The 26,849-nt window shown below is 42.2% G+C and overlaps 1 protein-coding gene across 1 annotated transcript in view; it reads left to right on the forward strand.

Annotated features, from left to right (window-relative positions):
• PLEKHG7 (pleckstrin homology and RhoGEF domain containing G7) overlaps positions 1–26,849 on the forward strand; it is a 67,660-nt gene that overhangs the window by 16,912 nt on the left and 23,899 nt on the right. The window contains 8 exon segments of the mRNA XM_042948333.1: positions 5,774–5,839; positions 5,841–5,907; positions 9,240–9,286; positions 14,258–14,353; positions 16,518–16,650; positions 20,881–21,002; positions 21,333–21,433; positions 25,470–25,589. Of these exon segments, the coding sequence (XP_042804267.1) occupies positions 5,774–5,839; positions 5,841–5,907; positions 9,240–9,286; positions 14,258–14,353; positions 16,518–16,650; positions 20,881–21,002; positions 21,333–21,433; positions 25,470–25,589 (752 nt within the window).

Genomic DNA, 26,849 nt, shown 5'->3' on the forward strand with positions numbered 1-26,849 from the left:
AAGTTGGCCAGTGCCCTTGCCACTCACTTGCACTACCCCCTTTATTAGTCTTCTGTGGCCTCTATAATAAATTACCACTAACCAGGAGACTTAAACAAAGAGAAATTTACGCTTTCACAGTTCTGGAAGCCAGAAATCCAAAATCAAGGAACTGGCAGAGCTGGGCTCCTTCCGAAGGTTCTAGGGAAGGACCTTTCCTTGCTTCTTCATCCGGGTGTTCCTTGGCTGGGGCTGCAACCACTTTAATCTCTGCCTCTATCTTCAGATAACCTTCCTTCCTCTCTATGTCTATTCTCACCCTGTCTCTTATTAGTACACGGTGTAGATGGATTTAAGGCCCACCCAGATAATCCAGAACAATCTCATCTCGAGTTCTTTCATTTAACTACACCTGCAAAGACTTTAGCCAAATAAGATCCCAGGTACGTGTTCCAGAGTTTAAGACAGGGACCTATCTTTCCAGGAGCTTCCATTCAACCCACTCCGTTTCTTCTTCTACCCGATGTAACCATCATTATATCAATTAAAAAATAAATAAATAAATGTAGTGCTCTAACGTGGTTTGTAGTATCTTTCTCTTCCCCCTATTTACAAGTCCAACTTGCATATTTAAACTTTGAATTCTGGCTCTGTGTTCACTAGAAAGGCAACCTTAAGTAAGTTGTTTATCTTTCCCTATAAGCTTCAGCTTTCTTGGCTCTAGAATGAGAACAGTAAATTCTACTTTGCAGGGTGCTTGGGAAAATCTACATGATAATGATGTTAAAATACTTAAGTGGCCAATAAGTGCCAGCTGATTTTAAATTAGAATAAAATATTTACCAAGACCAATCTGTTCTTTACCATGTGTATGCATTCACGGTCCACGGTATGGGGGTTGGGGACACATCTCCACCAGCCAGAAACTCTTCTGGCACTAATGTGTAAGAGTAGGCTCATTGTTGACTGTTGATGCATGGGTGTGTGGCCTGCTCAGCAGTGGGAGGAGAATTCTCTGGATTCTCTAAATTGTTGCTCTCCCAGCCCACACCACGGACCTTTGAATCTTCAGTGGAAGATAGAATAAGGAGCCGTTCTGGTACCAGAAAGGAGACAAGATTATTCCAGCAACTATGGGACTAGTCTCTTGGGATATGACTCCCCTGGGGCAACACAACTCAGGATTAGAGTGGTTGTGTTTGGGTTTCTGGATGCTGTGTGGGGTGGAGAGGGAGGGGAGGGGGGATAGGCTGACCAGCCCAAGAGGGCTGCAAAGTCTGGGTCAGGTACCTGGTTACACAACCTCCTGGGTCCAGAATTTCATCCTGAAGCAAATAACCAGAATAGCCAAGCATCGAACGAGCAAACAAAAAAAGAAAAATGCGTTTCTCAAGGATGTTTGTTTAGTTGTACGCTTCCAAACAAATAAAGGCAGGATAAGTTATACTGTATTTACACAGAGACAGCAAACTGCCAGCCCCACCCCAAACCCCAAACATGTTTGTATTTATTGTTAGTCCATCTCCTAGTCTGACGTCTCTGTGAGGAAATTAGGTTTCAAAACCTTCCTTCCACCCCCTTCCACACAGTATGCCACTACCCTATGCACACACCATTTTGTTTGGGGGAGGGAAATAAAAAATTCTGAATTTGTTCCAGTAATTGTTTCTAGTGAATAATCAGTCCAGAACTAGACACAAGGATCCTGCACGCATGCCATTTTTCCATAGAAAGCAATTCTATTTGTAAGAACAAAACGAAGATAACCAGTTTGGAATCACCAACACCCCTCTTACCATGAGACCTAAATTCAAAGTCATTCTGAATTCTCTGCAACCATTTGCATTAACGTCATTAATCCAATGATCCTAACAGGCCTGGCTGCCACAGACATGGGGTTCTTGAGAGAGTACCCAGAAATCTAATCCACTGCCAGGCATGGGTGATGCAGGGGCAGGTTTTCTATACCAATTCATGTCTCTTCATGTTACTATATGCAGATGTTCTTTCTTATTGTTTTCCTAGGTCTTCATATAATTACCCTGTGGTTCTTGATATTTTTATCAACCCATGGCTGCTTCTTATGAACATAAAAGGGCCATGTCCACACAGATTCTGTTTTCCCCTTCCAGGGCATGCCCACCTTTCCAGAATGAGCATCATTGGGTTTTGAACACCAAGGCAACAAAGCCGAGGTCAGGGCTCAAGGGCTGTGCCAGCCAGTTGTCTTCCCTCTGCTCCATATGTGCATACTGAACTCCCAAACCTGGCCTGTGTGCTCCCAAATGGATGCTTTATGTCAGAAGGTATCCTGGATAAGGTAGAAATGGACAGAGTAATTTAACTACCTCTAATGAGAGCGGGGGAGGGGGGAGGAGGATTCATACTGAACTTTGCTGTTGTGAATGCATATGATTACTTATTTATGACTTAGAATGGAAAAGCACATTCATTAGAGGACTGTCTGTGTATCTTTCTATAGATCAACGTGTCTATCCCTTTAAGAAGCTTATTTGAATACCTGCTCTATGTCAAGTGCTATGTGAGGTACTTAGGTTCTGTAATATATAAGACACAGCATGAGCCTTCAATGAAATCATTATAGAGTAAAAAGACAAGGTGAGGGTAGAAGAGGGAAGGAGAGAGAGGGATGGCTCTTCCTGAGAGGATCAGAACAGACTTTTGGAGGAAGAGAGTCAAAGCTGGAATTTAGACATGTATGTGGGTTTGTTTACCAGGCAAAATGGAGATCAGAAGGCAGATGGGAGCTACCTGAGCCAAGGTGTGGAGACGTGAAGGGCAGGGTACATTTAAAGAACAGCGAGCAGCTTGCTATCACTGGATTACACATTCTGCAAGAGTTCATATCAGGAGACGACAAATGATGATTCTGGGCGTGTGAGAACCCTCACATGAAATGTTTACGTTTCATTTATTCAAGAAATGTTTGTTGAGCTCATACTAAACAGAAGGATTTAGAACAGGAGCTAGGAGCTTAGGGTAAGGGAGGAGATAAGACATAAATCTGCAAACCACCTTATAAAGTAAGACACTTTCCATGAGGGAGGCAACAGCAGAGAGGTATTTCATTCGTGTGCCTCAATAACGATGGATTGAATACTAAATGAATACTCACTACATTAAGAAGTAAGACATGTTTGGCAAGGAGCTGGCAATCTAGTAGAATAAATAGAACATCATATCACAGTTTATTCAATAAGCAATGCAATAGCATTTATTGACAGCTTACTAAGTAAGTTCCAGACACCGATCTAAGTGCTTTATGTTGATTAACTTCAATCGTCCTCACCCAATAGGTAAATATCATTATTGTCTACATTTCACAAATGGCAACATCAGGCCCAGAGAGGTTATTAACTCCCTCAATCACAGCTAAGATTAAAATCCAGACAATTTGTCTCTACATTCTTAACCATCACTCCAGAGAACTATGGAAGCAGGGGAGAGAAACACAAGCCAGCCTAGACATGGCTGGGGAAGACTCGTCCTTTTATTCCACGAGTAGTTATAGGATTATAGTTATAGCTTATAGAATCTTAGGAAACTACCAAACTTCTGATACTCACCAGATTATGAAACATCTAGAGTTCAAGTTCAAGGGTAAACCTTTTCCCCAAAATCCAACTAGGTTACATTTCTCACTCACATGATTAAAATTTTTCCATGCCCCATCCAATCCAGGTTCATCTATCCCCTCACACACCAACTCTAATCATATGCTTCTAGGATCTTTATCAAGAGAATTATAAATTTAATGGGGAAACTGCTAATATTTCTTTTCAGGGATCCCCTTACAGGCTCCCAGCATTTTATGTTATCTAATGGCTTTGGAATGGCACTGTGAAAATTCCTGGCTGGATGTGCAAACTGTTCATTTATTATGTATCTGTCTAATTATCTTACATCCAATGAAATTAGAATATATTTCTCATTCAAATCACTGTAACTTTTCCATCTCCTAATTCAGCCCCCTCTATCCTCATAACCACTATAGGCATTGGGTTGGCAAATAGCAAGAAGGGGAGAATTGTAAGAAGTTAATGATTTTCTAATCATCTCTAATGATCTTATTATGAAACCTCATCATATATAGACGGTAAAAGAGTCACAAGAGGTCCAAATGCCAAAAGATGACCTTGTTCTTAGAGAAAGAAGTCCAGGATGGAGAGATCTGTGTAAGTTAGGATAGCATTTGCCTCCAGGTAACAGAATCCAACTAGAATGACCTAGACAAATAAAGAGTGTTTCTCCTGTAATATGACCAGAGCCCAGGCCAGGTGTCAGCAACCTGCCAGGCTCCTTCTGTTTTTCTGTTCTGCTGTTATCTTTGCAAGACCACTGGTATGCTTTCAGATATCAAGCCATATTCCAGACCACAAGAAGAGCAAAGATCAGGGATGCCTGGGTGGCTTCGTTGGTTGTGCGTCTGACTTTGACTTGGGTCATGATCTCACAGTTCATGAGTTCGAGCCTCACCTCAAGCCCCATGTCAGGCTCTGTGCTGATAGCTCAGATTCTGTGTCTCCCTCTCTCTGTACCTCCCCTGTTTGCTCTCTGATTCTCTCTTTCAAAAATAAATAAACATACCATATATATAAATATTTTATATATATATATATATATATATATATATATATATATATATATATATATAAAAGACAGAAGCTATTAACTCTGTCCCCTTTGAGAAAGTTTTTCCAGAAGCCACATCCTGCAACTCCTGCTTAAACCTCATTGCCATATTTGAGTCACATGGCCTCAGAGCAAGTCAGCATGTTAATTCTGCACCTGCCGCCAAGCAAAGCAGGGTTTTGGTAGCAAGAAAAATGGAGAGCACACACATTGGGTTAGCGCCTAGCAGTACCTGCACCATTATCTTAAAATTTTCCAATGAAGATAATAGAGAGGGAGAAGACCAGAGAAAGATCAAGTCAAAACAGATTTTAAAACTCAACGGCACACAGCTAATTAAACACCAGCCTAATGTGAAGTATTTTCCCTTTTAAGTTACTTAACAGATAATCCCTGGCCCTAAATCTCACAAGATGACTAGGAGTCGGGCTTGGGGAGGGCAGGAAGAGGGCAAACACCGCCAGTGTGGGCCGCTCTGTGTGGAAATTACAATCCATTCCCTGTTTCCAGAAAACAAATTGCAGAGTAAGGAATATCAAGAAGGTAAATGGGCCAGGTCATGAGACGCTCACGTGTGTGCTTAAAAACATGACTTTCTGGTACAAGACAAAGAGCCGCTGAAGTGTCTGAAGCCAAGAAGGACTCGGTCACGCATACATTTTAGATAACTTGGATTCCAAGGGGGTGCTGGTGGCCACATCCATGGATCCTACTCACCTGGGAGGCAGTGTGCATCTTTTGCACATGATTTACACTTCTGCCTTTGAGGGCTTTCTCCTGGTATCCTTCTGAGTCAGAACATTTCAGTCAGGTATGTTTGCATTGACATTTCCAGGTAAGCTCTCCCGTTTGTGGGTCAATCAAAATCGTGAATGGTCAATAAGCCTCCCAAAGGTGTTGAGTACATGCGAGTGAGTGAGTGAGTGAGTGAGTGAGTGTGTGTGTGTGTGTGAGAGAGAGAGAGAGAGAGAGAGAGAGAGATCACAGCCCTCCTGTGCTTGGAACGTGCAGTGGCCTCCAAGTCCTTCCGAGAAAGCGGCCATTAACCTGGCAGCTAGCAGTCACTTCCAGATGCCCAAAGGAGGCCCAAGGGAGGACCCTCTCTGTGTGCCAGCTCTAAACTCTCCTTTCATCTCTCAAGCACAGGTTCTATGAGTCTAAGCAGAGTTTTGCGGTGCTCAACTTCCCTGGACTTGATGTGTTCCCATGGGAACATTCTGGTGTCAGATGTAGCTGCAGATTACCTGTTCCATCCCCTTCTGCTACCGAACTCAGGTCCCATTTGCTCCTTCTCCTTTCACTGCAGACATGTCATGGGGACAGCTATTGTGACGAGTAGGAAAGGGGGTCTTCAAAATATTTCATAACTAATAGAACGTGTGCAGTAACCAGTCAGAATGCATGTGTCACCAATCAGGACAGGTATCGGCCATGAATTACTGGAACCAGCTGAATACCAGTCTTGGTATTAGGCGTTAACTTACAGAGATGTATAAGGTATGGGTCTTCTCGCAAAATCTCCTCTTGTCAAATAATTTACCCCAGGTCTAGGACCTAGAATAGGTTCACCAGTGACAGTCACCATCGGGGAGCAGAATGCTCTCTCTGTGCTGGGGGGCACCTTCCCATCATTGTTGTATTGGTGACCCCACCTCCCTCCTGGCCTTCAGACTGGCACTGATTTTCCATCCAGGGTGGTGGCATGTGGAGGCAGAGGTCTTGGTGACAACAGATTACTGTTAGAGCAGATTAGAGAGGGGCAGGTTTAGGGCTAAATTGTCTGCATCTTCAACTTGGTTGTGAAAGAAAAGAACAATCGTGCTGTTCTGGGGACATCCTCCATGAGTCTGAAGGTGAACTTTGAAAGCTGAAGGTTATCCTCCCTGGTAGTCTTTAAACGGGTTTTGTTTTTAGCGGCGCCCTCTTTACAAAAGCATTCTTATTTGGAAATCCAATCCAGGTGGAATTGCAATGCTGAAAGTTGGGGAAAGTCCCACAGGCTCACCTTCAAGGCATCCCCAGAAGCCCTGGACCCCTGACAACATCAGGCTCATTCCTCATTCACAAAAGGGGGAAAGCGAGACTCGGAAGTGATCTAGGCCTGGTGTCAGACGGCTTGAGTCAGACAAATGGCACCTAGGCTTTTAACTGCTAACCATACCCTTCCTCCCCCTCCGTCCCCTTTCCCCTCTTCCCCCTCCAGCCAGCTTGCTTCAGCCACTCAGCATGGGCAGCGGCAGGTTCTGTGTATGGAACCAGGAAGCCACTAGTGAATAAATCATAGCTAACATTTCTTTGCTCCTCACTCTTTAGGGACCCCTTTCACCTCTTCTGTCTTATATGACACAACAATCTGAAGGGGCGGACCTATGCCGGCCAACCATGCCTCTTCCCCTTGAGTAACCTCCCACTCACCTGTTCAGACTTCCCAATCAAAACACGCCTGGCGACCTGCATAACAGGACTCCAACCCTTCCCCAGCCAATTGGCTGAGCCCACAGCCATTACCTCACCAACTGCCCCTAGACCCCAATAAAACCTTTGTGCTTTTGAAACTCACTCTCTCTCCCCGGTATCTCACCGCTGCATCGGTGCAGGTAGGGGATTGAGCTCGAGCTAGCTCGAATAAAGGCTCTTTTGCTTTTGCATCGGACTCGGCTCCCTGGTGGTCTTTGGGGATCACGAATTCTGGGCATAACAAATCCACATGAACATGTACTGTCTCGTAGGACATAATAACCCAAATGAAACAATCAAGTGGGGTTAAGCAATCTACTCAAGGACAGATCCCTAGAAATTAGAACTCGTTCTAAACACAGCAGACACTTAGCACAAGTTAGTACACTTTGAGAGCAAATGATCTGCATGGATTAACACCCAGAACGGTGTTTCCCAAAGGCTGGTGGCCCCAGAGCAGAGCTTCCATATTAACCTGAGAAACTGTCAGAAATGCAGATTCCAGAGCCCATGCCAGACCTTTTAAATTAGAAACTTCAGGGTAGAGCCCCAAACACAGCAACCTATTTTTTTTAACAAGACCTCCAGTTGATTCTGATGCCAGCTAAAAAGTTCGGGAACCTCCACACTAAGGAACACAGTCATATTTCGATCTCCCACGCAGCCCTTACTGGGGGGCCCTCTGAAGAGCAAGTGGGAGATGTCCCTTCCCCTGGGACCTCAGACCTCAGCGGTAACTGGCCCTGCCTGCATTTATGTCAGGACGGAGCCCAGGAAAGTGCACCGCTCATGGTGCTTCTAAATCATACTAATTGTTCTCTCTTGTGTGCCTACCATCACGGGAAATACCACATAGTATAAGATATGCAACATCTTCCACGGTACCCCACCACATCTCCTTTTCAAGGAGTTTCGAACAGAGTCTCCAAGTCCCAAAATCATGGTACATGCACTGCTTCTCAAGCTTTGATGTGCAAATGTGTCATTTAAAGATATTGTTGAAATAGAGATTCTGTTTCAGCAAAACTTAGTATTTGATACAGATAATAAGATTGTGGATTCAATAAAGACTTTCAAGCTTCTCCTGAACACTTGTGTCTCTTCCCCAAGGCCCTAAAATTATCCCCGAAGTTAGAAAAGCAGACAGAAATTTGCTAAGACCAGAGACCCCAATTATTGCCGTTCAAATTGGACATAATAATTTACCACTGGGCATTTGAGGGCTAAGAGTTACGAAGCTGATTCGTCCCTACCAAGATTCCACCATCTCCCCTTTAAAAAGATCAATAAGGTGGTCAGAATGAGCGAGATAATCAGCTAGACAGTTGCCTTTCAGGGTTCCAGTAGGAAAAGTCCCTCAAGCGCATCCTTTGTAGTAAATGCTGCTTGGGTAATTGCTTCTATTTGATTGAAGTATTCTGCAGAGTCTCCTGATGAATTTAATAGAAAGGAGACAGACCCACAAGACATTCATTTTGTAGACTGAGTCATCAGAGCATTTCGTCTAAACCTAAGAGACAGTTCCCGGCTTTTTCTGAGTAGCATTGCAAGTTGATGCAAATGACATAAAAATCGAGAGGCCAGAATCTAATCCCCACTTCCTGATAATCCCCAAAATGACTTTTTTCTCAATTAAAAGAAACTCCCAAGGATTATTTGGATGGTGGTCAAGGACAATAGGGCTCCTATTTCAGGAGTCCTCCTAACCATACATGGGGATTATCAGGTCCATGCAATCTCCATGTATCAAGTCTGGCCAGGCTACTGAAGTTGCAGGTGCTGGCCTGGTGTATGGTAGAACGGTATAAACAGGACTTTCTGACTTTAAGAAATTACTGGACATCCTTAACGCAGTTCATAAGTTTCTCCTCAAGTGATGGGGGAAGAAAGCTAAACAATACTACAAGAGTAAAGAAGCAGGGCAATGTCACCTTAAGGTAGCCAGAGGACACAGACCTTTAAGTTGTGACATTGCTTTATTTTCTCATCTGCATAAATATAAATATTCATTATGTGATTCTCAAGAGGAGAATCAAAGCAGGATAAATTCTGTTGAGCTCATTTGAAAGGGCAGGTTTAGTAAACCGCTGTACTGATCTGTCACCAGTTATTTGAATTACTAATATATGTTCTTTAATTTCACCCGGCAGAATCCAAAAAGCCAAGATGGTGTTTCTCCCAGAGAGGCACGGAGAGTGTTGCACATAGTCATTTTTGTTTCCATTAAGCCTCTGGTAGCTAAGAAAGTAAGAGATGGCCAAAGAGCCCCCTCATCCCACTTTATCTTTGCGTGATAGCAGATGGCACGTGGAGTTTAACTGATATCATCGCATCCGTGACAGTGGCCGCCGAAGGTGCCAAATGATGTCATTTTGTGCAGCGAAACATGCTAATTGCCAGTGGCTAATGAGCTCTGCAAAAACAAACAAACAAACAAGGAATCCTAATATTGTGATGCTTTACAACCCCAGATTTACAACTTGATACAGCTTAGGAAACAGCCCGCTCGTTGAAGTAAACTTGCACAAGCGTATGCCCCAGCTTGCAATCAGCGCCATGCACATTGGGAACGCTGAAAAATTAATGAGCTATTACAGAAACACATTCCACACGTACACATCTACTTCTGGGAAAGCCAGCTGGATTAATCCTAATAGGTTTTTAAAATTCATTCTTGATTCCATCAATTATTGAAGAGTTATAAGTCGAGATCAATGATCCCTGGTTCTTTACTACCTCAGACAAGGACTGGCCATAATCCAGCCTTTCCTTCAGGCCTGCTTCATTGACATATCGACACGCCTACAGCCAGCAGAGCGGTAGGCCTTATGGGTAGTGGCTGTGCCTCATTCTAATAAAAAATCTACCCACGTGGCCTCCAATCAGTTTGTCATCCGTGGACACACACACACACACACACACACACTGATATTTTTTTTATAAGTCCTATAGCGAAATCAAAAGCCCTCTGAGGTTCCAATCTATGCTGTTCTGACTACTGCTCTGTGACCTTGGCCAAATGAATTACCCTTTCTCAGCTTCACGTCTTTCCCTGTAAGGAAGGGATGGTAATAGTGCCTGTCTCATAAGGTGGTCATGATGAGTAAATCAGATAATGTTTGTAGGAGCTTACCACAGAGCTGGGCGTGCGGTAGACGCTCAGTCAGTACTGGCCACATTATTGGCAGTATTATTTTAATTGGAATTTGTGAAACTACTTGTTCTCCTAACTGAATATATGAATGACTTTCACATAATTTTTTCAAGCATAAGAAATCTGTATGAGTGTCTTCGTCAGCTTGGACTGCTATAACAAAATAGCACAGACTGGCTGGCCTAAACAGCAAACACTTATTTCTCACATTCTGAAGGCTAGGAAGTCCAAGATCAAGGTGCCAGCATGGTTGGGTTATGGTGAGGGCTCTCTTCCTGGCTTGTAGGTGGCCACCTTCTCCCTGCAGCCTCACATGGCTGAGAGAGAGCACACTGGTATCTCTTCCTCTTTTTATAATTGCCCAGGTCCCATCACAGGGGCCCCAACCTCATGACCTCATCTAAACCTAATTACCTCCCAAAGGCCCCGTTCTCCAAATGTACCAATGCATTTGGCAGTTAGGGCTTTGACATACAAGTTTGGGAAAGACACATTCAGTTTGTAGGGACACAGTCTAAACATCACAAGCTTCAAATCATAAACTACTGGTTCAATTCTGACACTGTTTGCACCAGGGCTGTGGCTCATCGTTCATTCTCATTTAACCCTTCTTTAGGGACATGATTGGGCTGTTTTCCTGGCAGATCTGAGACTGCCTGCAGTGCAGCCTTTCCTGGGCTCCTTCATCATAAAAATGGAGGCAGGGCCCATTACTAGTCGGGTGTGAGGTGCCAGAAGAAGGGGAATCTCCCACCAGCTCTCCTCCAGAGCAAGGAAGTTCTAAGACCTGCCAGGGAGATAGAACGTGCTATCAGATGAGAGAGACTTACCTATGGAAGGGATGCTCCTACAAGTCTACTCCTAGAAGATGTCCAATCTATTTTTAAATCTCACAGGTCTAGTTTTTCCCCCTAAAGGAGCAACATGTTCCACATGTGCTGGGTGACTGTATGTGCCAAGCACTGGGCTAGATATCTAAGACACCAAGATGCCCTCTCCTAACTCACAATTGAGAAGGTTGGACTGACATGAAAATGAGAAAAAAAAGAACGTGCTAAATGGCTTGCACAATGTTGGAGGTGAGTAGGCAGTGATGGAGATCCACAAAGAGAATAATTAGGGGAATGACAAAACGTTCAGCAAATGTTCTCAGTAGTGAAGGGAAATTCATTTCTTGAAGCCTCATTTTCAAAAGGATACAATATTTTCTCCTCTTCAAATTGACTTGTCTACTCGCTCCTTCATCTTTGGAGCCTTATTTATCAAGTAATTCATATCTCCATAAATGATAATCCACAAGAATATAACAAACGCACTGCTATGTTATAACGGATTCCCCCAATCTATTACAGATTTTTCCTTTCTTGCCATCCTTCCTTCTCTCCTTCATTTCTTCCCAACGATCAACAGCAATATTAGTGGGGTGCTTGGGTGGCTCAGTCGGTTAAGCATCTGACTCTTGGTTTCAGCTCAAGTCATGATCTCATAGTTTGTGAGACCCAGCCCCTCATTGGGCTCCACAGTGACGGCAAAGAGCCTTCTTGGGATTCTTTCTCTGCCCCTTCTCTCTCCCTCTCTCTCTCTCTCTGTCTCTCTCTCTCTCAAAAATAAATATATAAACTTCAAAAAAACAATATTAGCAATAAAAGCAAACACATATATGTTTCCAGCTACCAGGCACTGATTCTGTTATACGTGTTCCTGTCTATGTATGTCACAGTTTACACATGTTGATTCATTAATTCTCACAACAATCCAACAAGGTAGGTCACATGACTATCCCCTTTTGCAAATGGGTAAGTCAAGGTTTGGAGAGGCTGAATAGCTTGCTTAAGGTCACACCGCTCTTAAATGGTAGGGTGGGGTCTTGCCCCCTCCCCAGCAGTCCCAGACAATCTGGCTCTGAGTCTGTTTTGGTCCTGACATTGCCCTGCTTCTCCAAACGTGGGGCTTCACGACCAGACCTGAACAGTCTTCATTCGTTTCTCTTATCAGAGCTCTCAAAAATCTTGCCTGTTCCTACCGATTCAATGTCATTTTTGTCAACCACTCCAAAATGTATATATCCACATATGTCCATTTTACTCTAGCTCCAAGATACCAGTGGCTACTGCAAACTTCCATTCCATCCACCTTTTAATTATTAAGTTTGAGACCCCAAAATTAACCTTGGCTTATTCCTTCTCTTTGCTCTCTATATCCTTTCAAATATGCTTCAAATGCTTCTCATTGCCTCTCCTAGCCAATACCACCAAAGCAGAAGCACCAAGGTTTCCAACAAGGGGTCTGTTACCCTAAAGAGCTAATATGACCTCTCAAATGACTGTCCCCTCCCTCCTCACTGGTATGTCCACCAAGCATTTTGGTCAAGAGGTTGGTCAGACCCATGGAAAGTAACAGTGAGTGCCCCTGAAGATAGAGGGCTGGTGCCCACTTTCCCACAGCTCCAACACTGCTTCCATTGTCTCAGTTTCTTTATTTTCCCACTGCCTGCTGATTTTTTAATTTCCACAACATGCAGTCACTATGGTTTCAGACAGCAACAAAAGGCATATGTCCTAAATCCTGTAGGAGGTCTCCAGCTGGCTGCAAGATTCCTTTGCTACTGTGGAAGCTAATGAGCCTCTAATAGATTTCTTTCTCCGGTGCCATAACCCTACCAGAAAAACCAGCCACAGCCCATGAGCACATTCTAGAACTATTACAGTTCTCCTTTCACATATATACAGGGAGCCGTCTGCCCACAACAGCAGATAACTCATACCTTCTCTCGCTCCTTAAAGTAAAGTTGAGTAACTTCACCAAACTGCTTAGATCCACCATTATGCACCATACATCATGCACCCTGAGGCAACAGAACAAGTTAAAAAATTATCTGTGATAAACATTCATTTGAAATGCAGCCAAGTAGACTTCAGAAAGCCCTCCACATTGTTATGAGCGTTTCTTCCCGGTTTCGTTGGTAAAATGAACTCTTTAAGTGGATAATTCATGATGTTGCAACAGACTACTGAATGAGTTAAATAAAAATATAAAAAGATCGCAACATATTAAGTTTAAAAACCAAGTTGCAAAAGGATGGGTAAATATGACACCATTAAATATGAATCATAAATACCATCAGAAAAAGGTTTTCAGGAGTTATCTAGACATAAGGATTATGGGTTATTTTGATTTTGTGTGTCTCTCAAATTTTCTGTCATAACCATGATTATCTTTGTAATCAGATTTTTTAAACTAATATTATTTTTAAAAAATTGTAACAATAGCAACAATGACAACAAAAAATGTGGGTGGTTCCATTCTAAGGAAACTAGAGTTTCTAGAATATTCTGATATTCTTTAGCACAGAATTATCATGTTGGACAGTCCTTTAACATTGGGCTTTATTTAGTCATCTGCTAAATGATGAGTTGAAATAAGACATCAGAGGCACCTTCTGTTAAAGTTCTATGATCCAGTATTTGGAGAAGTTAGGATTGAGAAGGACATTCTATCTCCCACAAGGCAAGTGATAAACTAAAGTTTATCTGTCTGCTGAGACTGCTATATATGATTGTCCTGAGTCTTGGATTTTTTTCCTTTTTATAAGTAAAACAAGATATTTAGACTAGACATCCTCAGCGGCCAATGTCCTCTGGATCTAAAATTCTGTGGTTCTATGGGTCAGACTATGACTCAGAAATGGCTTTTTTTTTTAATGTTTATTTATTTATTTATTTTTTTTTTTTTGAGAGAGAGAGAGAGAGAGAGAGAGAGGCAGAGAGAGAGGGAAAGAGAAATCCCAAGAAGGCTCCATGCTGTCAGCACAGAGCCCGATGCAGGGCTCAAACTCAGTAACTGTGAGATCATGACCTGAGCCCCAGAAATGGCTTTTCAAGTGTTAGTGGCTTACAGACAAAATGTGCAATCTTTTCTCATGCATATTAGAGAATGGAAGATGCTGTGGCTACTAAAGTTGTGTCCTTAAAGAATTCGTGTTTGAAAATCCTACTTCTAATGTTCTTTAAGCAGGGCAAAGACAAACACAGGCACATACCTGACCTGGAGAACTGCCTGTCCTCAGTGAAAATTACAGACTTCAGGGACTGTGAGTTCCACTGCCATAACGTAACTCAACTTGTTTGCTGCAAGGCTGGGTTTTTTTTTTTTCTTGTGGTCATTATTTTAAGTTGTCAGATTATTCCCTTGTTCATAATACCAGCAGAGAGCAGGAGACAAACCCGAGGCAGAGCAGAACATGGTCTGCTCTCTCTAATGCACACTGAAATCTGGGAGAAGCTATTTTATCTTAACAAAGGTAATGGCTATAACGGCACTTTGTAGACCAGAAAGCCCTGTACAAATGTGGAAAGTTGTTATTATTATTCACATCTCTGGGCCTTTTTAAAAAATGTGTATTTATTTTTTGACACAGAGAGAGAGAGAGAGAGAGAGAGAGAGAGAGAGACAGAGCATGAGTGGGGGAGGGGCAGAGAGAGAGGGAGACACAGAATCTGAAACAGGCTCCAGGCTCTGACTGTCAGCACAGAGCCCAACACGGGGCTTGAACTCACGGACAGCAAGATCATGACCTGAGCCGAAGTCGGACGCTCAACTGACTGAGCCACCCAGGGGCCCCTCTAAGCCTTTTTTGATAAGATAACTTTTTTCTTAAACTCAAGTTGGCTAACATACAATGTAGTCTTGGCTTCAGGAGTAGAATCCAGTGACTCCCCTCTTATGTATGACACGCAGTGCTTATTCTGGAAAGTACCTTCCTTAATGACAGTCACCCATTTAGCTCATTCCCAACCATCCCCCTCCAGCAACCCTGTTTGTTCTCTGTATTTAAGAGTCTTTTATGGTTTGCCTTCTTCTCTGTTTTTACCTTAGTTTTCCTTCCCTTCCCCTAGTTCATCTGTTGAGTTTCTCAAATTCCACATATGAGTGAAATCATATGATATCTTTCTGTCTCTGACTGACTTATTTCATTTACCATAATACCCTCTAGTTTCATCCATGTTGTTGTAAATGGAAAGATTTCCATTTACATATAAATGGAAATAGAAATTTTACATAAATATAAAATATTCCATTTTATGTATCTCTTTATCCATTCATCAGTCAATGGACATTTGGGCTCTTTCCACCTTTTGGCTATTGTCGATAGCATTGCTGTAAACATTGGGGTGCATGTGCCCCTTCAAATCAGCATTTTTGTCTCCTTTGGATAAATACCTAGTAGTACAATTGCTGGGTCATGGGGTAGTTCATTTTTAGTTTTTTGAGGAACCTCCATACTGTTTTCCAGAGAGGCTGCACCAGTTTACATTCCCACCAACAGTGTAAGAGGGTTCCCCTTCCTCCGCATCCTTTCCAACATCTGTTGCTTCCTGAGTTGTTAATGTTAGCCATTCTGACAGTTTTAAGGTGGTGTCTCACTGTGGTTTTGATTTGTATTTCCCTGATGATGGGTGATGTTGAATGTCTTTTCATGTGTCTGTTGGCCATCTGAATGTCTTCTTTGAAGAAGTGTCTAAGGGATGCCTGGGTGGCTCAGTGGTTGAGCGTCTGACTTCGGCTCAGGTCATGATCTCACCGTCCATGAGTTCAAGCCCTGCGTCAGGCTCTGTGCAGACAGCTTGGAGACTGGAACCTGCTTCGGATTCTGTGTCTCCCTCTCTCTCTGTCCCTCCCCTGCTCATGCTCTGTCTCTCTCACTCTCAAAAATGAATAAATGTTAAAAAAATTTTTTTTTAATTAAAAAAAAAGAAAAGAAAAAGTGTCTATTCATGCCTTTTGCCCATTTCTTCACTGGACTTCGGTGTTGATAAGACAACTTCTCAAGGTCTCTTTAAACGTTAAAACTCTTATTTCATGATGCTTCAGTAGTTAATTTCAACAAGCATTGCCAGTGGAACCTGGATCAGACTTCCCAGTTCTGAGGTTGGGGTTCTTTGAGGGTTTGGGGCAATAAACTGGAGAGGGCTCATTAAATTCTGAAGCATAATTCAAAACAACATCAATTTAGATTTCTTCTCATTATGGATACTATGCTTCCCATGCTTTGCATCAGGAGGAATTGGCACCCCAAAGTCCCTCAGAGAGAGGAAACTTCGTTCTTACTGATATGTAAGTTCTACAGTCTGAGTAGTTTGCAGAACCACTAGCAAGAGGGATGCCCGGGGCCTGCAGTGGGAAACATGGTTTTGGAAATCACCTGTTCCTGCTGCTTTGCAAGTCAACTCACCGAGGTGGAAATGTTTTGTTCTCTCTTTTCTCCCATGTCCAGGATAAAACCTGGAATGAAATCATGGAAACATATCAAAAACTTCCTACCAATTAATTAGACTTGAGAAAGCAGCAAGTGGCCAAGTTGGAAGTCTTCACAGGTGAATGCATTGATTTCTTGGACCATTTTATCAGTTCCTAAGATGGTAATGTGGCTTTCAGTTTCATAGTAGATGGAAAATATTAATTTGATTCTTTGGGGACTCATTTCTCCCTGCCATGCTAAAAAAAGGAAGTTGAGGGGAAGGTCCCTTCTTTCAGGGAATCTGAAGAAAATTGCATTTATGGTGTATTTTTGTTTATCTGCTGCTTGGTGTCTCTTTGTTCTCTTTTTTAAACATGGCCTGTTTGGTTTGTGTGAGATCTTCTGAGTAAACTAGTCCAGCTCCCCATCTGATGTCTGAATCTCTTCTGCCTTCTCACCCCATGTTCATACACTTCTAGAGTGAGGGAGCTCACTGCCATCCTCAAAGTACCTGTCCCACCTTCGGTCAGCTCCCTCTTTTGGAGCTCTTGTTCCCTCTGAACAGTGCCAAGCAAATCTTCTTATCAGCCACAGGTCACAGATTTCTGGGGCAACCATTCACATGTGATGCAGTGGGGTCAGATTCCACAGTATATTCGTGGTATCTGTGGGAGAAATGGTGCCCCCGACGTTGTGTGCTGCTGCAGCCGTGATCGAGTGCAGTTATGAGCAGAGAATTCCTTGGCAAAGGATTCCTTTCCAGGGCAAATGATGGGCAGGGAGCAGCTGCCTTCCAAGATGACAGGGGAGGAAGAGCCACATTGCTGCCAAGGTTGCCTCTGCCCATAAGGCTTTGGCACTCAGGCTACTCTCTTACACAGGAAAAAATGCTGTGCTTGGAGACTTGGGTTCAAGTTCTGGATCTGCCTCTGGCTTTGACCTTAAGAAAGTCTAGTCCACCATTTCCTAAATCAGGGGTTGGCAACATTTTCATAAAGGTCCAGACAGTAAATACGTTAGGCTTTGCAGGTCATGTGGTCTTTATTGCAATTACTCAACTTTTTTGTTGCAGTGCCAAAGAAGCTATAGATAATTTGTAGGAAAGAAAGAAAGAAAGAAAGAAAGAAAGAAAGAAAGAAAGAAAGAGACTGAGGGAGGAAGGAAGGAAGGAAGGAAGAAAAAAGAAAAATAATGTGCATAGCTGTATTACAATAAAACATTATTTGAGTAGCAGGCCTGGTTGATCCCACAGGCTGTCATTTACCAATCCCTGCCCTAAGATATAAAAGAGGGATGACGATACCATCTCTGGCTATCTCATAACATCTAATCATTGCCATGATCAGATTAGTTTTCTTTGACATCTATCAGGTGCTATACAAATGTCAGTTAAAATGTAAATAATATTGATTGGGTAGGTCACAATGTTATGTACTTTACCGGCAAAATTTAAACCACAAAGACACTCAGAAAATTAAGACTTAGAGATGATATCTGTTAGGGTACAGAAAACTAGCTTAAGTAATATAGGATTTTATTGGCCCATGTAGCTGTAAATGTCACAGGTGGGAGAGAGTTCAAGGTTGGTTTGATCAAGGAATTCAAAACCAAGGAAAAATTTCTTTCCATCTCTTATCCCTGCTTTCCATAGCATCAGTCTCATCTTATGACAGGCTTCTGTTATAGTCACAGATTGGCTGCTGTCCTTGAGGCCATAGAGAGAGAGAGAGGGACAGAGGAGATCTCTTCTCAGCATTCATAGCCAAAGTCTTCATTTTCATTCTGATTGGACTGGCTTAAGTCACATGCCCTCTCCTGAACCAACCCCTCTGATGAGGAAGGAAAGTGCTAATTGGCTTAAAACAATGAAGGCCCATCTCTAAGAGTAAGGTCATTGTGATACATGGCACAGCCGAGGCATAGGGACGAGTAGATCCTGAGGTGAAAACCAGAAGATGTTAGGGAAGGGGAGTTTTGGGTGGTAACCAATAGATGTTCACTATGAAGCACTAACCCCCTGAGCTATGCTACCGCCCTTGCCCTAATAAATAGCGTAAGAATTATTTAATCCCACTGTAAGCTACACAAGCTTTTCAAACTAGCATTTTCTGGGGTTTTTTTAAAGGTCAATTTGAGTTTATTTATTTTCAAATGTTCCAGTGTATTTAGAGGATACATATCTTCCTTTACACAATCAATACAAGTTTCCCAAAGTTATTTGTTGTAAGTCAAGTGGTAAAATAAATCTACCAGAGGACTCACTATTTTTTTAAGTGGCAAAATTTTGTATAAGGTTAAGAATCTTATAGCAGAAATACTATTTCTTCTAAATTTTCTCAAAGATTCTGTAGCAATGACTTCTGTCTCTTACAATTATGGTTTTTAAATACTTGCATGTTTCCAAATTTCCAGACAACAATACTCAAGGCATACCTCAGAGATATTGTAGGTTTGGTTCCTGCCCACCATGATAAAGTGAATATGGCAATAAAGCAAGTCAAAGGAATCTTTGGGTTTCCCAGTGCATACGAAAGTTATATTTACATTATATTGTAGTCTATCAAGCATGCAATAGCAGTATGTCTAAAAAACAGTGGTTTACCTTAATTTAAAAATACTTTATTGCTAAAAAATGCTAACCACCGTCTGTCTGAGCTTTCAGCATGTCATAACCCTCGTGCTGGTAGAGGGTGTCGCTTCAGTGTTGATGGCTGCCGACTGCCTAGGGTGGTGGTTGCTGATGGCTGAGGAGGCTGTGACAATTTCTCAAAGCAACAATGAAGTTTGTCACATCAATTGACTCTTCCTTTCACTTGAACACTTAGAGACCACTGTAAGACTATTAATTGCCTACTTTCAATATTGTTGTGTCTCAAGGAATAGGGAGGCCAAAGGAGAGGGAGAGAGATGGGGGAATGACTGATTGGGGCAACAGTCAGAACACACACATTGATTGATTTTAACTTCACCCTTTTATATGGACATAGTTCGTGGCACCCTAAAACAATCACAATAGTAACATCAAAGATCATGGATCACAGATCACCATACAAAATATAATAATAATGAAAAAGTTTGAAACATGAGATTTATGAAAATGTGACACAGAGAAAGTGAGTAAATGCTATTGGAAAATGGCACCAATAGACTTGATCAACACAGGATTGCCACAGACCATCAATTTGTAAAGAATGATATATCTGTGAAGTGCAAGAAAATGAGGTTTGCCTGTACATGAACTTTGGGAAGCTCTAAGTCAGTGGTTCTCATAGTGGGGTTCCCTACACTGGCAACATCAGAATCACTTGGGAACTTACTAGAAATATATATTCTCAGACCCCATCAGCGACCTACCGAATCAGATACTTGGGGGGTTAACACTAATGTCTGATTTAACAAGGCCTCTAGGTGATTCTGATGCAAGTTCTAGAACCATTCACTGCATTAATTAATTTTTTTTAACGTTTATTTATTTTTGAGACAGAGAGAGACAAAGCATGAATGGGGGAGGGTCAGAGAGAGAGGGAGACACAGAATCCGGAACAGGCTCCAGGCTCTGAGATGTCAGTACAGAGCCCGTCGTGGGGCTCGAACTCACGGACCGCGGGATCAAGACCTGAGCCGAAGCCAGACGCTCCACCGGCTGAGCCACCCAGGCGCCTCCACTGCATTAATTAATATGAAAATGGAAACTGGAGAAGACTGGTGGTCTAAAGTCCAGTTTTTTCACACCTAAGCTCTTTGAAATAATTGGCCCCTTTGAATGTTTCATCATATTTTTACAAAGTAGTCCTGTTTCAATAAATTGGTCTCTAGTGTATAGAATGAGGGCAAGTTATCTGGAGAACTATAGTTCCTCCTTGATTTGCTGTTGTTTTCCTATTGTATGAAAGCATCTGATCAAGTAATAATAACATAAAGACTCCCTTAATGTCTCATTAATATTTATGCCTTTCTCCAAATCTAAACATCTTCCCTGTTATCAGATATTAACTCATTAATTGTTTATTTTTAATTTCCTGAATGTACAGGATATTTGGGTCTTTTGCAGAGGAAGGAATAAAAGAAAATTTAGTATGAATGTTGTTTTGGTCTCAAGTTAGTGCCATGGCAGGAAGAGAACCTTTGAGACTTTTCTGGCCCCCAGAAGCAGAGAAGGCCCATTTGAACAGATTATGTTCAGCGGGACTGTTGAGGGGGCTCATGCAAGCAACAGCGACTTCGTACAGAACAGCACCTTTCCCATATGTGTTCTATGGAGCTTAAATGTCATCATTTGTATTTAGTAAAATTCTTAAACCTTGAAAATACTGGTTGCTACCTTGTTTTGTAAAGTTATACTCAGGTTTATGTTCAATGTTCTCCCAAAGGGCAAGTTTCAAAATTGAAAAATATAAAGTAATGTGCATTGGATTTTCTAAAAAGATCTTCATGAATACATTAAAATATCTATAAACTCATGAATATCTTCTGGATGTAGATTTATGGAGACTTTTTGCAAACCTAGAAGAGTTAAGTCAGGTGAGTCAAAGCAGGAAGGTTCCAGTAGCCATGTTTTAAAATTAACCAGAAGGGGGCATCTGGGTGGCTCAGTCAGTTAAGCTTCTGACTTCAGCTCAGGTCATGATCTCGAGGTTCATGAGTTTGAACCCCATGTCGGGCTGTGTGCTGACAGCTCAGAGCCTGGAGCCTGCTTCAGACTCTGTATCTCCCTATCTCTCTCTTCCTCCCCTGCTCATGCTCTATCTCTGTCTCTCAAAAATAAATAAATGTTAAAAAATTTAAAAAAAATTGTTTATGCCTTACCCTTGGAAGTATCTGTACTCTTGTCTTCTTTCTCTCTGACCCTAGACAAGCTTCGATTTTGTAAACAGTGTTTTTGGCATCATCAAGGACTATGCTGAGCCTTCTGAGACCTCACTACTGATGGATTTCATCTCCATGCTCACAAAGGCAAAATCCTTCTGGGACATCCCAGTTTCATGCAGTAAATTCACCCACCTCCCAGGATAGCTGTTTACATCCCCTTGATGTGTGCGTGTGTGTTATTGTGCTTGAGAAAGTTCCATCAGCACCCTCCCACAAAGGAACCATCATCTGATGCTCTGTCAGTTGACATTTTCAAAAATAACTGGCAGATTTCTGTTTGCCATTGTCACCTCTCCTGTGTGGGTTTTATTAACAGAAAATTCTGCATTCATGGAAAAACCATTTCCAAGTCTGTTTTTTTAAATTACTTCAACTTACAGCAATATTCATGGCAATAGTTAGTGTAGGCTAATTACATGGTTCAGTTCTTCTTCTAACGAGGTTCCTGGCTCTCGGAAAGGAACAAAATAAACCTTCACATTTATCAACACCCTTAATAAGACTTCTGTATGGAAGGAGAAGAAAAGAGGAAAGTCTGTACCTTTGGTATGATAAATGCTATTTACTTCCTGAGTAGATATTTGGACCTTCTCCCCCACTTTTCCACTTTGACCTTTTTAATCCATATCCTCATTTAGCAAAATTTAAATTTTTACAATCCATTTAAAAACAATGTAGGAAAAAATTTAAAAATAAAGTAAAATAAACATAGATTGAGATTTATTGAGCACTCACTAAGTGCTTAGGTGTGGAGCTGAGACCCTATACATGATAATGTGCAAAATTAGATACACTCCCTGGTCCCGGGGAGTTTTCAGTCTAGTGGGGGAGAAATTAATCCAATAATGATGCTAAAGATACAACCAAATTGAGATAAATGCTGGGGGGCAGGAAAGGAACATAAATATTGTGAAAGAAAGCTTCTAGGTTGGGGCAGATGGTGAAGTAGTTACAGATAGGAGATTCTTTGGAAGGCAGTGATGCTCGAGGTGAGATATGGAGGGAGTACTTACTAAGGTGAAACAAGCATGAAATTAGGTGATAGTAAGGAGATCTTTAGTAAATTCTGAAAACAGATTTGAATAAGAAATGCTGTGAAAAACAAGAGGAAGAATGTAGCATCAGGAATTAGATAAAATCTCAATCCTTCAGAGTCGGAACGTATTTACATGCAGTTTTTAGTAAATAGTCTGGAGAAATAGCAACTTCTCGTCAAAACACATAAGTTGTATTCATCTGCTCCAGCTGCTATAACAAAATATCACAAGAGTGGGCAGCTTTGAAACAACAGAAATTTACTTCTCATAGTTCCGGAAGGTGGAAGACTGAGACGAGGGTGCCAGCATGGCCAGGTGAGGGTCCCTTCTGGTCCCATTGTAGCCTCACAGGGCAGAAGGAGGTAGAGATCTCTCTGGAGCATCTTTTAGAAAGGCACTAATCCCATTCACAAGGCGTCTACCCTCATGACCTGTTCTCCTAAGGGCCCACTTCCTAATACTGTCACATTAGGGGTTAGTGTTTAACATATGAGTTTGAGGGGACACCAATATTCAGACCACAGCATGAGAGCACTTTACAGACTACTAAAGCATGGTGCATCAATAGACTGTTTGCCAAAGTCTATAACGTAACCCACACGTGAATGCTTCACATAATGTTACAAGTGTGCAAAGGTGGATTATAAAAGCTTTTCCTAAATTTAAAAAGTCCTCTATCGGTCAGGTTAAATTCATTTTTGTACCACAATAACAGTCCCCAGATCTCAGTGGCTTGGCTCATATCTCACTTATGCTCTGTTTCCATTTTTTTGTCACTGTCCTCGCTCTGGGACCCATGCTGAGGGAGCAGCCACCACCTGGAATGTTACCAGTCTTCATGGCAAAGACATAAGAGATTAGGGCAAAGCACTCACGGACTCTTCAAGTTTCTGCCTGAAGCAACGCACGGCATGTCTGTGATACTTCAAAGGTCAAAGACAGGCACGTGGCCAAGCTCACCCTCAGTGGAGTGGGTACGTGCAATCCTCCCCAGGAAGGGGAAGCAGAGGAAGGGTAATACCACAGTGCCTCACAAGCAGCTCACCAGGGCAAGACTGGGACATTTGCTATTCACACGGGAGCCATTTAGTACGTCACCATGAAGGAAAATGAGGGTTGCAGAGGTTAGATAATTTGGCCAAGGTCACAGAGCTAATAGGTTGTGGACCTGGATTTCTAAGCCTGAGTCTGTGTGGTCTTAATGATAGCCTCTGGGCAATGGCAGTTCTCAAGCATCTCAGTGCCTCCTGAGAAGACCTGCTCTCTATTTCCTGCCCAGGTATCAAAGCCCCCTACTCAAAAATAAACTCACATCATTGTCTTTCAAATTACTTCTTGTTGAAGCCAAACTGTGACCTTTCTCCCCATAGCATTTTGTCTGCTGAGGTCCTGTAACAAAAATATTTTCTGGGTTTTTGTTATCTCTGTCTTTACTGCTGTCACTTCCCTTAGTGGCTTTTTACACTGGGTCCGCTTTCTCTACTCCCTAGAGTGGTAACATTATCAGAAGCACATCTGTCTTCCCTCTCTCGCTCCATCACATTGTCACACTGTTGGAAAACTCTTAATGGGACACATTACTCATTATTTTAATAAATAGGTCTATCAAGGAGCGCGTAGGTTTAGCAACATGGTAGGCACTATGGAATCCTGAAGAAGAGTGTCTGAAGCATTGGCAACAAGAAAAGAGTGACTGTCATCCCAAAGACACACTTTGCTAGGCTGGTGGCACTTTGATGTGTTCTGTTTGACCCTTAGATATATGAACATATACATATGAATTGGCCATCTGCCTTATACTAAAATAAATTTGAGATGGCTTACAAATGTGAAGTCTTTTTTGTTAATGTTTATTTTTGAGAGAGAGCACAAGCAGGGGAGGGGCAGAGAGATACGGGGACAGGGGGTCTGAGGCAAGCTCTGTGTGGAGAGCAGAGAGCCTAATGCAGGGCTCGAACTAACGGACCGTGAGATCACGACCTGAGTCTGACGCTTAGCCAACAGAGCCACCCAGACACCCCCAAATGTGAAGTCTTTAGAGCAGGTTTCAGACATTAAACAAGAACAATGAAGACAAGGGAAGAGAAGTGCTAAGCCCAGTACATTTAATAGATGCCCCCCCCCCCCCCAAATTTAATGCTATATTTTTAGAAGCCAGCAGGAAAATTAAATTTATGGATATTTTTGAGGACTATTGGATGACGTGTAAAATGTTGCTACTTTAATCACTTACTACTAACACCAGCTTAACTAATCAACCAACATGAGCACTGAAATCAAAGGTGATATTTGTATCAGAAACCATGCGGGATATGTAGGCCTCAACAAAGGCAACAAGAGGTAAAGGGTGAATTAAATTAAGATATCCAGGGCGCCTGGGTGGCGCAGTCGGTTAAGAGTCCGACTTCAGCCAGGTCACGATCTCGCGGTCCGTGAGTTCGAGCCCCGCGTCAGGCTCTGGGCTGATGGCTCGGAGCCTGGAGCCTGTTTCCGATTCTGTGTCTCCCTCTCTCTCTGCCCCTCCCCCATTCATGCTCTGTCTCTCTCTGTCCCAAAAATAAAATTAAAAAAAAAAAAAAAAAAAAAAAAAAAAAAAAACGTTGAAAAGATATCCAAAGGAGGGGTACCTTGGTGGCTTAGTCGGTTAAGCTTCTGACTTCAGTTCAGGTCATGATCTCATGGCTCATTAGTTCAAGCCCCACCTCAGACTCACTGCTGTCAGCACAGAGCCCATTTCAGATCTTCTGTCCCTTCTCTCTCTGCTCCTCCCCTACTCATTCTCTCTCTCTCTCTCTCTCAAAAATAAACATTAAAAAAAAAAAGATGTCTTAAGTAGAATTTTCTTTAAGCATGTGGGAGATGGGGGGAGTTGGTTTCTTGAGGAGTGAACTGTTTATTATGGGAATACCATTTCAGTTTTAAAAATGTTTATAATAAAGACGACCTGTTTCTATCCACGCAGTCACAGCTCCTGCTTGATAACGGTGACTTTCCAGTTTTCCCTGTTGTGATTAACGGTACAGGTGAAGAGAAAGTCCATGCTTTCCTTGACTGTGAGTCTCCTTCTGCTTCTCTTCCTGCGGTATTTCGGAGGCAGCCTCTGTCAGAGCCACCAGACCTACTGCCTGAATGACTTAGTCACTGTCTTTTATCTTGAGAGCCTGAGGCAAAGAGATGACCTTGGAATTTATTTAAAAGGAAAGTACCATTTTCTTTTATATTTTTCCTAAGACTCTTTGGGCATAACAGGTACTGGGAATTATTACACCCCAATTAAATGGGAAAGAAGATGAATGCTCAACAATACATTTTAACTACAAATCTGCTTTCCCCATAAATACATGGTCCACTGCACACTTTGGAATTTTAAATGGTGCACATCTGGAAACATTATATCATCTTTCTTTCCTGAAATTTGGGTAGGGCTTAAAAATGTTTTCTTTGTTCATTGGTTTGTTTGTGGAAGAAATTGGTACAGTGTAAGGAGAAAATAGAACAAAAAACGAGGCTTTGTTTGTGACCAGAAGTTTGGCTTTTGTGCGATTTGGTTACAGGAAAATCCTAGTGCACAAAAGCCTGAAGGACCCTTTACGTTGTAGTCTATGTGAATGGCGGCCCCTTGGACTCCTCATGGAGCACAACAGAAATGTTTGCCCTGACCCTGTACAACATGGCAGCAGTGGCTTCCAAAGTGCCAGAACAAGGAATTTCTGCTGGGGAACTTAAGCATTTGTTAATAAGCAAATCTTGAAGGAATTTTCCTTGACTTCTCTAGCTCCTTTGATCAACCCCCTTCCCTTTGATATTTCTTTAGTCTGACCTGTACCTTTTCAGTATCATGCCAGAGCCCTTCTGTGTGATCCAGAGAAAATGGTCCAAGCTTTTCCAGAAAACCAGCTCTTCCCTGCAGCTGCAAGTAGCCCCGCCAGAGCATCAGCTCAGAGGCAAGGCAAAGGAGGAAAGGCTGCCATTTTCCCCAAAGACTTCGCTGTGGATCAGTGCACCTTTGCCACGGCCCAGATGTGCCAGAAAGCCTGGATGTGGAATGACCCAAGAAAAGAAAAATGATCTTTGGGAAGAGACTTGGCTCCATTTTTGTAGCTTCAGCCTTTCAGTATTTAATTTGCTACTCAAACTGAAGCTCATTAGATTTCCAAATATATGAATAACCCTACTGCAAAAGTTTTCCCTGGAAGCTGATGGATTAGACTCTTAGCCAGGGACCCAAACTGGGAAGAATCCAGGTCCATTTCTCTCCCTTCCAAGCTAGGACAGAGATTAATTTAACAAAGTTCAGCCACTGCTTCCAAACAACTGTGGAAAAATCTCATATCAACTCGTTTACATTTACATGTGAAATATATATAGCAGCCAAAGATAGTTAGGGAAAAGAAATAGGGGGTGAAATGTTGTAATGGTAACATACAATACCCTTACAATGCATAATACTTTACCAGGCACT

The sequence above is a fragment of the Panthera leo genome, chromosome B4, assembly GCF_018350215.1.
Source record: "Panthera leo isolate Ple1 chromosome B4, P.leo_Ple1_pat1.1, whole genome shotgun sequence".
Lineage (NCBI taxonomy): Eukaryota > Metazoa > Chordata > Mammalia > Carnivora > Felidae > Panthera > Panthera leo.